We start from the raw sequence: 11342 nt of genomic DNA, 5'->3' as shown, positions 1-11342 counted from the left end.
AGTCCATCTTTGTACCACTCATAACTCCAGTCATTTGAGGACGACTGAATGCTACAATTAAAAATAACCACCTCTGACGGAAACACCTTGGCCCAAGGCGGCTGCAAACTCAGGTCAGGTTGAGGAGGTTCTGTGTAGGGAATGCCAAGTTAAGAAATATTGTTAATAAAGCAGTCCTTAAAAAATGGCATAACACAAAGACGTTAGGGAATAACATTGTTGGTAACACACTGTAAAGTTCCGCACCTAATATTAGTGTATAGTTTGTCCATAATGCTGTGAGGGCTTGGTGGTTAGAGCCAGTGATGTTAGAATTTCTGTTCCAGTTTGCATGTGTTTCCCTGCCTGTTTTCTGTCAGAGTGTATTCTGTTGCCATATTAGTTTGTGATGAAAAAAGCCCATTTTAAGTAACACACAGATAACCAAAGCTATAAGTAAGAAAATATTTACCCTTGATCTCCAATGACAGAGAATCACTGTATTCAGATTTGAAACCAGCTCTCTCAGCTTGACACCAGTACTGTCCACTATCAGCTGGTACCACAGAGGACAGGGTGAAAGGGCTTCCAGTGATGGTCATAAGTGTTTTATGTTGGCCTTTATACCACAAATATGTCCATCCTTCTGAGTTGTCCGTTATCTTGCACTGAAGGGTGACTTCTTCTTTTGTGTACAACACACTGGCAGATGCAGAGTCCTGTGTCAATAAGGGTTTCGGACTACTCCCTGGTAGCAAGAAAGCATTTAGTCAGTGAGACTGATCATAGTAATGTAATGTGCACAAAGGGAAATGTTGCACTCACCATAGACAGTAAGATCAACGCCATTGCTAGTGTTGGTCTTCACACCCCGCTGTTTGTGAACTCCCACACAGGTGTGCAGTCCAGTTTGGAGAGAACTCATGGAAAAACTGCTGTAGTTAGTGCTGCCAATCTTATGTCCATTTCTGTGCAATTGGTAAGTCCAGTCACTTGAAGAGGGCTCAATGTTACAGCTCAAATGCACTACCTCGGCTGGGTAGACTTTAGTCCAAAGAACCAGGTTTGGTTGGGGTAGTTCTAAAGGGAAAATTAAACGGCAGCTGGAAATGCTGACTAAAGATCATGTATGCATGAATGTATGTCTGTATGCAAATTATTTTACATCCTTACCAACAACTGATAAAGTTAGAGGATCGCTGAGCTCCGAAGTATCGTTGTCTCTTTTAACTTGGCACTTGTACTCTCCATTACGTGATGGGTCAGCAGAGTCAATGGTGTAGATTTGGTTAGAATTGAAGAGAGTTGCATCCTTATACCAGATGTAATCAAGCCCCAAGGAATTCCATGGGACACTGCAGTTAAGTGTTATTTTCTCATTTCTATATATCACACTACCCACAGGAGTTTGGGTTATTTGGGGTTTTGGAATATTCCCTTGAAATAATAAAAGGAATAGTATAGCACTTAGTATAGCAGGAAGTCACAATAATTCAGTGTGTGTCTATTTTTAGATGCATTTCATTTTTAACATAATGCTGTCATAGCTTTGAAAATGTGGCTGAAAAGCAGATGACACCATTATGGTGTCTTTGGACATTTTGGAATAATCAGCTGACACTTGCACAGAACAATGAATATGTTATGTCTCATTATAAGTTAATGTAATTTATATTTGTATGTTGAGATTCTGGATTCAGCCAGTGCTACATGTTGGGTTAATACAACGGCAGATGCAAAAAAGCTACAAGGTTATCGGGGATGGAGAATTAGTGGAGATAAAAGTTAAAATGTAATAAAAGTTTTCATGTATGGCTTTATTGTATATGTTAATGGAGGGGCATTCTCCACAGAAAACAGACATGCTTTACTGCTCCACCATAGAGCTCTCACTCTCTCTCTCTCCCTCCCTCTCTCTATATTAGCATAGTAATAAAACTTGTTTTCTAGCAATATTATGCTATATAATGAGCGTTTGAAGTGATCGACAGTGACTGGGATTTGAATTGGTGGCACCTCGGAGCGTGAGAAGTGTGAGAGAGGCCATAGCATATCAACATAGTAGTGGGGCGGGTTAGCTTAAGAGTTCACAAGAATTGTGCACTTTGTGGAAAAAGCGTGCAATTTGGTACACATATAGCCAAAGACAGTCAAAAAAAAATTAGATATTGGGCCATCATGAATTTTCAATATGGTGGCCGTGGGAGCCATTTTTCAAGATGGCCGCCATTGACAACAACTTTAAGTTGAATTTTCTGACATATGTTAATTAATACGTAAGATTGTTGATCTAGTTAGTTATTTTTGCCATATATTGGGAGTTACTACATGTATAACACAAATAAGTCATTCAAATTTTATGATGGTTGTTATTTTTCAAAACGGCAGCTGATCACACTTTTTTCATGTTGCATGTTCAGATGGTAACTCTAACATTAAACCTACTAGAAAGTTTCCTTCTGTTTTATAAGGCAATATAGGCAAAATTAGGTCTATATGAAAATAGTAGTCAACAGTCTAAGGCAGCTTTTTTGCACTTGCACTTCTTAACACAGCCCTTCTTACATTTGCAGGAGACAAGTTCATAGCTGGACTGCCCTGCATCTGGTAGGCATGTCCAGAATGGTTCATAATGACCCTCAGATGTCTTTGACCAGCCCCATTTACAGGGTGAAGGTAGCTCTGGTGTAGATACCAGCATCTGACCCCACACATGGCCTCCCTGGTAACATGCTCCTTTAGGACTGCACATTGTGCCGTTTCGCAAATAATTCCCTTCTAGCATGGTCTATTTCTGTGGATGTGCTTGTTCAGTCATAGAGCAGGATGATAAACCTTTCTATTGTGGCCATTACCTCCTGTGGAATGACATGTGGGGCTGAACATAGCTCTAACAGGGCATTTGTAAGCTCTGGAAAGACAGCCCACACAGCCCATGCAGTCTTTTTCCCATGCCCAGCAAAGCTTGATACTGTGCCACAGCCAGTCAATGCATGAAACACAGGAAGAGCAGGAAGAAACACAAGTTCTGCAAGTCTGCTTAGGGCTGGAAAGGGTTGGTCATACTTTTGCCACCAAAGAATTGGATCCTTATCTCGGTGACAAGATAACCAACTACTCTTCCTCATTCTTCAATTATAAAGAATTCTCCGGGACAAGTAATCAATCAATCAATAAACATTGTTAAGTTTCTGCAGAACTAGATCCTTATCTAAGGGAAACTGTGTCACAGCCAGTCAATGCATGAAACACAGGAAGAGCACATGGCTTCTCAGGTCCAAGTCCACCTCAGATTTCATGGGCTGCTAGGTATCCGGCTTGTGTGGTGAAACCACTACAAATGATCCAGAACGCGGCGGCGCGTCTGGTGTTCAACCAACCGAAAAGGGCACACGTCACCCCGCTACTCATTGACCTCCACTGGCTGCCTGTAGCTGCTCGCATTAAGTTCAAGTCACTTATGCTTGCCTACAGAGTGCTTGATGGTTCTGCTCCCACCTACCTAAATACTCTTGTAAGGGCAAATGTTACACCCAGGATGCTGCGCTCTTCTAGTGGGCGTCGTTTGGCACTGCCGTCTGTGCAAGTACGGCAGTCCAGACTATTCTCATTTGTAGTTCCACGTTGGTGGAATGAACTACCTAGCACTACTAGAGCAGGGGCGTCCCTCTCTCCCTTTAAGAAGCTTTTGAAGACCCAACTCTTCAGAGAGCACTTCCCGTCCTAACTGGCATTTCGACTAGGCCGTAACTTGCAATTACAGCAGTTACATTTCTGCACTTCTTTTTCTTTTTTATTTCATTTTGTTATATTTCTTATGTAAAGTAGTATTTATTGTTACACCAGGTTCTATTGCTCGTAGCTTGACTATTCTTTCCCTTGTACGTTGCTTTGGACAAAAGTGTCTGCTAAATGACTAAATAAAAGATAGCAGATATCTGTGTTTGTGGTATTTTCCTACCAAGTACAGTCTCATATCAACAGCAACCTACCATTTCGAACTGCCGTTAGCACATTAACTATTTATATATATTAGATATGGATTTAAATTGTATCTATTTACTTGTTAGCCTACCTAGAGCATATGACAAATATGAAAACAAGGTTTGTTGCAACACATCTTTCAGATGAATTTGAACTTGGAGGTGACACCAACATGTCACTTGATAACTGTAAGTAAATGGTCTTGATTTGTGAGAACAAAACAAGATTCTGGGCTAATGTTACATTACTGATTTTAATGGTGCATCATAAAATCTATGATTCAATATGGAAATCATCCAAATCATATGCAATATAGGTAACTTTATTGCTATTACAAATTCCTATATGTGTACCCAATTTCACGCTATTATCACAAAATGCACAATTGTTCAGGTTATCCGCCCGACTATAACATTAATCGGTCATTTAGCAGAATGTTTCAAACAGGTCAAAAGAGATTATCATAAGAGACATGGCAAAATCTATTCACTGTGTGCACTACTTTTATACTATAAACACTAATGTGACAGTCTCACCTCAGTCATTGTAATGCAAGTGAGTAAATAGGACTAGCCAGACAGTTTCAATGGAAGGAAACATTTCCGGGGACGCAGCATTTGTCAATTACGCCCCAGTGCTATGGAACATACTGCCTATAGACATCAGGGAAGCCAGCTCGCTTAACATCTTTAAAAGAAAACTAAAAACGTACCTCTTCACATTAGCCTTTAACTAGCTACCACTTCGCACTATATATATATAAATACTTTTAATTTAACTTAATTTAAATCTCTACTTGTGATATTAAGGGGTTAGATTAAAAATATCTCTGCAGTTTTATTTTCTATCTTATGCTATGCATTTTATGTATTCAATTTTATAATTTGAATTATAATTATAATTTTTTTTTTTTGCACTGTATCTGAGTTATGTTTCTTTGATGTCTATTTTTATGTGCATGTAATTTATTTCTGCATATTATGTATTTGCTGCAAAGCACTTTGAGCTGCATTATTTTGCATGAATGGTGCTATATAAATAAAGTTTTATTATTATTATTATTATGATTATTATATTAAGCAAACCAGGCAACGAGTACAACTCAAGATGGCCGTTCTGATAATGGGCGCAGACGGTCAGATGAATGAGTAGGATATCTTGTTAATGCCTCCTAAAATAACAGTGTCTACTTCAAGAAAGTCAGTGTTTTAAAATGCAGACGCAAAAACCAAACAACTCATCCAAACATTATTCACAATGTGCAATAATTGTATATTCATTCACAGCGCAAGGTTGAAGCCTTGCCATGTCTTATGCGTGTACACATCCTGAAAAATGCAGTCTTACCATCAGCCTTTGACTCTTGCACCAAACAGACAAGAACTGTAATGACTAAACACAAAAAAAGAGAATTATCCATTTGAATCCATAAATGGCATGACAAAGAAGTTGTCTCAGCTTGCATCTTTTTTTTCACACTAGCAACTGCTATTAGATGGAATAAATAAATTGTGTAAAAACAGAATCATTTTAAGCTGCTTATATCTCAACCGCAACAGTTCTTCACACCTCTTCTCTCCACAAGCTTGACTCTTTTCTGACCACATCTCCTTTCTCAACAAGCTCTGAGGCATAACACCACATATGGTATGTGACCTACTGAGTGGCGTTCTCCCGCCAGGTGCCTTGAAGGCTGTGCAAACTACGGAGCTACCACTGGGACCAATTTCATTAATACAGATTTCCGGGTCAGTACATACATACAGGTCATACCAAAGACATCGAAAATAGAAAAGTTATAATGACAAACAAATTACAGACATTTACACTTAACCTTCTCCCTTACATTAGATGACATTAAAGCCCATATTACAAAGTACAAGTACAGGCATTATTACAAAGTACAAGTACAGGCACAGGCATTACTTCACCTTCTCACTTACATTAGTTGACATGAACATCGTCAACGTCAACAATCAGTAACCTCTCTGAGCAAAAGTGTTATGGTACAATGCCATTGTCAAGTAGACCTTCCTGGCAGTTTGCTAGATATCACTTCAACATTTAGAGTAACCACACCTAAAAGGTTACCCAGGTCATACTTCTGCCCACTACTTCCTTTCTGAATATTCATCAAAATGTACTTCTTGAAAGTTTCTGCAGTAATGTATTGCTCTGTGAGCAATTACAGACGGACATTAAGCAATGCCTTTACCTGCTATGAAGAGTTCTTCATGACGAGCCATGTTGTGCCCTGTAACTGCTCTGATGGTCGAATCGAATCACCCCACTTCTGCAGTGTGCGATTCGGCTGTGACATCAAGTCGTGCTCATAGAGCAATGTGACAGGAAACTAAAACCGACTTACATTTTGATTGAGCATTCAATAGGCTGACATGCACAGGAGGGGCTGACACGCTGGTCTTCCTCACAACAAGTTAAAAAAAAACAGCAATCTGAATACTTCACATTGTGAAGTTCTTAGTGCAGACATGAAGGAATCATAGTAAAAGCATTGCAACAAATCTCGGCTAGACGCTTAGAGTTTGTCAACAAAAAAATCAAGGTTCATTAAAACCAGGCAGGACAAAAAATTAACGTGTACTGAATATTTATTAAAGTGCTTATTTGTCGTGAGTGAAGAGAGGATAGCTAGGAAAATAAAGAGCCCGTTGGCCAGAGGGTCTGTATCACAGTCCAACGCAGAAGTCAGGGCTGAAACACACCAAACGCGTTTCTAAAAACGTATACGCTTCAAAATCACCTTGGCAAAGTGCGGCGGGCAAAACATCCGCAGGCGCACCAGGCTGTTTTGCCTATGGTTTTGCCCGGCGCCTATGAAGCGGGGCTGCGTGCGCAACCAAATGGACCGAGTGTGACATTGATGAGCTTTGCGCCTCCTGAAAAGTTGAGAATATTTCAACTTTTAAGCGCACCTAAAAATTGATAGAAAGACGCGACGCGCGGCGGATAAAAGGCGCACACGAAAGGCGCGCCGTACCATGGTTGTGCTAGCGTCACGTTTTTAGAAACGCGTTTGGTGTGTTTCAGCCCTAGGTCGCCTGTAGGAAAGACCGGCCCTGTGTTTGAGCGTTATCCGTTAACATAAAACTGGCACAGGCGATAGGTTAAAAAAGCAAATATCATAAAATATCACTCTCTCACCGACAGTGTAGTCCTAGACCATCTAGTTCTACTAGATTGAAGACTCACTGTAAGTGTTTATTTCAACTTCAGTGTAGGTCTGGAGGAGGTGGTATATTCTATAAATATGCTCTGAGTAGAGTCTGACTGAATTATAACTGACTGTGACTAACTCTGACGTTTTGTTCACGTCCCACAGGTGATTGAAGAGGCACCGTAACCTGTGCTACCTCCTCGTCATGGGGATGGAGGGCCATTTTTAGAGCGTGGCAGGGCAGGTATTTAAAAACTAAACTCAATGCATGCGGTGTGCTAGGGCGTTATAGTTCAGTGTTAATGTTTAGAGCCAGCTCAGGTATTTTATCTTGCTGTCTGTTCTTTGTGTGGAACACAGTCCTTACTCTGTAAATGGGAAACAAACTAAGTGGCTTGGACCTGGCCATACACTAGTCCAGCAAATATTCAGGTTGCGTCAGAAGCACGTAAGGAAGAGGTGTGATTTGATTGGGTGTTGGGCTCAAATATCAACTACCTTTTGCTAGAATAGTGGACTACGTCTTAAAGGTAGGATAATATATATCAGACCTGATGTATTTGTATTATCTACACGGTACTACAAAATAAGACTTGGTCAAAGTGGTCAAAGTGTTCGGCCTTCACAAGGCAGCTTTTTTCTGAGGTCCCTTATCAAAACAACCAATCTTCCATCCACCACCCACACCATACACACATAGAGAGAGAGAGAGAGAGAGAGAGAAAGAGAGGATGCACCGATGACCTCAAAAACCCACAGAACATCTCTGCACACAGAACATCGATGCACACAAAAACACACATTATAGCAAAATATTTCCTCACAGATGCAGCCTTCACGATACTGCTCTCTAGTGGAGAAAAATACACAGTACTCCTTTCAAAAATATTGTTTCTTTAACAGAATATTTACATGTTTTTTCTCAATCTCTACATCCCTCACGCATTCTTCCTCCTTCTTTCTTTGACTCTACCTCCCCCTCTCCCTCTCTCACTTCACCCCTCCCTCTGTCTCTCCTTCCCCCCATCCTCGTCCCAGGCTGGCTAGTGGACACCACGTGTAACTACACGGCCCCCTTCTGCCTCAGTGGCTTCTCACTCATCTCCAGCTCGACGCTGCTGCTGGCTGCGATCGCCGTCTGACATCTGCCAAAATCTAAATATTATATAATATTATAAGTTTTGATGGATGAGTTTGGTAAAAGATAGATACACACTCCAATTCACACACAAACTCAAAAACATTTACATATAGACAGAACTATTCAAATACTTTTGCTCCCACAAACAAGTTTATTTCAGTTACAATAAGGTGACACGGATTTACTAAATGACAGAAAGAAACATAATGTAGTAAAGAGCTCATGTATTTAATAGTGAACGTTTACAAAGCAGTGTTGTGGAAATACATGACTTTATGGTGATCAATATTTTGTTGTTTTTAGGTTTTGTTGCTGCATAACAGTATGTTCCAACTCCAAACCAGATGCATTCTAGCACAATGACTGCTGTCACATCAACCAAGTTTTATATTAGTAGTGGAGAAATGTCCATGTATGTGATGTGACGTGTTGTGGTTGTAGTTATTAGCCTTTATATGACATGGAGGAAGAATTACTGCAATGACAACCGAAGGTCACACAGGGCACTGAGATACTCGTCATTGTTAAAATCAAACTGCAGAGCTTTCTCATAGCACTCCAATGCCTGCCTCGTCTCTCCCTTTGCCTTGTGGACGAATCCCAGGATCCCAAAGGCTTCTCCGTCTCTGGGGTCCCCTTCAAGGCGTCTCTCAGCCAGCTTCTTCAGGGAGCTGGCGCTCCGCTTCCCCTCGCCTGTGCCCTGCCCAAGTGTCAAACACTCCTTGTAGTGCTTGACAGCCAGTGTTTCAGACTTGATGCGGTACTGCTGGAACTCACCATAGTAAAGGTGCACCGATTGCAATTTCTCGTGCTTCTCCTTCGCCACATTAAATGTTTTCTGGAACATGTCCTCAGCCCGAGCAAAATCTTTACTCTCCCCATAGTGCAGAGCTAGCTCGGCCATGGCGATAATAAAGTTAGATTTCAGGGTCGTGGCCAGTTCAAGATGATAGATGCACTGACGGATGAGCTGTCTGATCTCAGGTCCTTTGCCCCTGGCGCCTCCTATACGAAACAGGTCCGTCTTCTTCATCTTGTAGCACAGAGCCAGTTGATGGTGAAGGAAGGCAGAATTATTGGTGCGCTCCGCGGCCCTCTTGAATAGTGCAATGGAGCGGTCCACGGAGCCACCATGGCGGAAATATTTCCCGACGTAGCGAATCACATGTGGGTTGCTTGGATCCATCTCAAAAGCCTCATCGACCAGCTTCTCTGACTCGTTGTGCTGCTTGAACAGGGCCAACCTCAGGCCCAGCAACACCATTAGAACGGCGTCCTCTGGGTTTTTCTCTAAGGCTCGTCTGAGTTGCTTTACCGTCAGCGAGTCTTTCAGTCTTGGTGGCTTGATTTCTGTGCGATAGAGAGCGATGGCGTAGCCTGCGTTCGACTCACTGTCGTCTGGCTCCAGCTCCAAGGCTCTCTTGAAGCACTCCTTCGCTTTCTCATAGTACTTGTAGGCGAACTTGAGGAAGGTCCAGCCCTTCTCACCGTAAACCTCTGGATGAAGCACGGTTGGGGACCCAGTGGGGAACTTCTCCTTTATCCCTACAAGCTTCTCCAAGAAGCTCTTGCACTGGGAGTACGATCCCTGGTAGTAGTGTAGCCAGGCAAGATTGCCATATGTGACAATGAGAAATCTCTCACAATCCTCACCGTGTTCCCTTGTGAGCTCTTCCGATTTCAGCAGGTTTGCAAAGGCATCGTCTAGGAATCCTTGCAGGTACCTGACATAGCCCAAAAAACCATATGATCGGGCTGCCCCAACTTTCTTGCCCAGGTCCAGCTCTATTTGGTCCTCCAGCCTGCTCTGCAGATCTGACAGGTCTACATTTTCTTTGGTCAGAGCCCAGGTGAAGTGACACTCCAGCTGCAGTAGCTTGGTTTTCAAAACTTTGTCATCAGAAGGGCTGAAAAGAGATAAGGCATCAGCGCACATTACAAATAGGCCTATATGTCCTACAGAAAAAGTCTGCAAAATTATAAGAAAATATATATAGCCGAATGAAAAGTGAAATTCCTCCTGTCACCGTTAAAAGAAACAATTTTAAAGGTCAAAATACCAAGTGTAAATATAAGTAAATGTTGCTGGTTAAAAAAGGTTTATCTCTAACTATCTACTAGTTCATCATATCTAGCATATATATGCTTCATTAGTGAGCAGTAGACTGTCTGCTACTTCAGTGGACCATATAAAGGTAAGATATTGTCACTACATTTTGCTGTGTTAAGTTTGGTCACTGGCGAAATCTGCGTCCCAAGCTACTTCCAGGTAAGTGTGTTGAACACATGTAGCTGTTGCTTCATTGATAGGCGTAGATGTCTGGGATAAACATAGTGAAATTAGTCTCCGCTGTGTGAAGTGCGCAAGATGTTTGAGCGTTATCCGTAAACATAAAACTGGCATTTTATATAAATGTACTGCACCCTTGGACACCCGAAGTGGGAAGCTAGTTATTACGCTACATCGTATTCATTGTCGACAACAGAAAATCGATATAGGCGAAATATAGGCCAGTGCCTATTCAACATGCGATAATTAAAGGAAATACACGATAGGTCTCATACAGCAACTAAAAGTTATAGACGACTGAATAACACATGAAGAACACTGACAGTGTAGTAGGCTATAGCCTATATGTCGTATCGGAAAGCAGACTGAAATCTTCATTCTAATCTGTTGTTGCAGGCGCAACAAAATGTAGCTCGGCGAAATCCATTTAAAGATCTAAGAGGTGTCGGCTATACTTGACAGTATAGTTTGAATACTCACTTCATTCTGAAAATATAGCCGGCTTAAACTGTCTCAGTGTTGTCCGTGCACTTGTTTCGAAGGGGAAGCCTATACTCCACAAACATCGATAGATAGACAGACCCATTCAGTTATGAATTCCGACGTTTGCCGAAATGAAACTGAAACTGTTGCATGATTTAGCAGCTGCTTTTTAATTGCAGTTAAAGCTCACACACGGTAGCCTACAAATTTGACTGAAGTCTGCAATCCATTCAATATGTTTTGGAAATCACGCAAATGGAACATTAAAGTAATATTTCCCTATGTCA

General features: G+C 41.4%; 2 protein-coding genes across 2 annotated transcripts; both read right to left on the bottom strand.

Moving 5' to 3' along the window:
• Positions 1-1135: 1135 nt before the first annotated feature.
• LOC116218793 (leukocyte immunoglobulin-like receptor subfamily A member 2) lies at positions 1136-6263 on the bottom strand. The gene is made up of 3 exons (XM_031561556.1): positions 6179-6263; positions 5311-5355; positions 1136-1416 (listed from the first exon to the last, which is right to left on the bottom strand). The coding sequence occupies exons 1-3, from the start codon at positions 6207-6209 to the stop codon at positions 1136-1138; spliced, it is 357 nt and encodes a 118-aa protein (XP_031417416.1). The 5' UTR covers positions 6210-6263.
• A 2228-nt stretch (positions 6264-8491) lies between these two features.
• Positions 8492-11162, bottom strand: ifit10 (interferon-induced protein with tetratricopeptide repeats 10). Its single transcript, XM_031561029.2, has 2 exons — positions 11053-11162; positions 8492-10189 (listed from the first exon to the last, which is right to left on the bottom strand). The coding sequence occupies exons 1-2, from the start codon at positions 11055-11057 to the stop codon at positions 8755-8757; spliced, it is 1440 nt and encodes a 479-aa protein (XP_031416889.1). The 5' UTR covers positions 11058-11162; the 3' UTR covers positions 8492-8754.
• Between the last annotated feature and the right edge of the window lie 180 nt (positions 11163-11342).

This window comes from Clupea harengus, chromosome 23, assembly GCF_900700415.2.
Source record: "Clupea harengus chromosome 23, Ch_v2.0.2, whole genome shotgun sequence".
Lineage (NCBI taxonomy): Eukaryota > Metazoa > Chordata > Actinopteri > Clupeiformes > Clupeidae > Clupea > Clupea harengus.
This window is presented reverse-complemented; position numbering and strand designations above follow the sequence as displayed.

Excerpts from the sequence above, each read along its gene's own strand:
- LOC116218793 (XM_031561556.1), bottom strand. The coding sequence starts at position 6,209 with ATGGCTCGTCATGAAGAACTCTTCATAGCAG. Across the intron at positions 5,356-6,178 it reads TGAAGAACTCTTCATAGCAG|TCATTACAGTTCTTGTCTGT; the intron begins GTAAAGGCATTG and ends TTTTGTGTTTAG. Across the intron at positions 1,417-5,310 it reads GCAAGAGTCAAAGGCTGATG|GGAATATTCCAAAACCCCAA; the intron begins GTAAGACTGCAT and ends TATTATTTCAAG.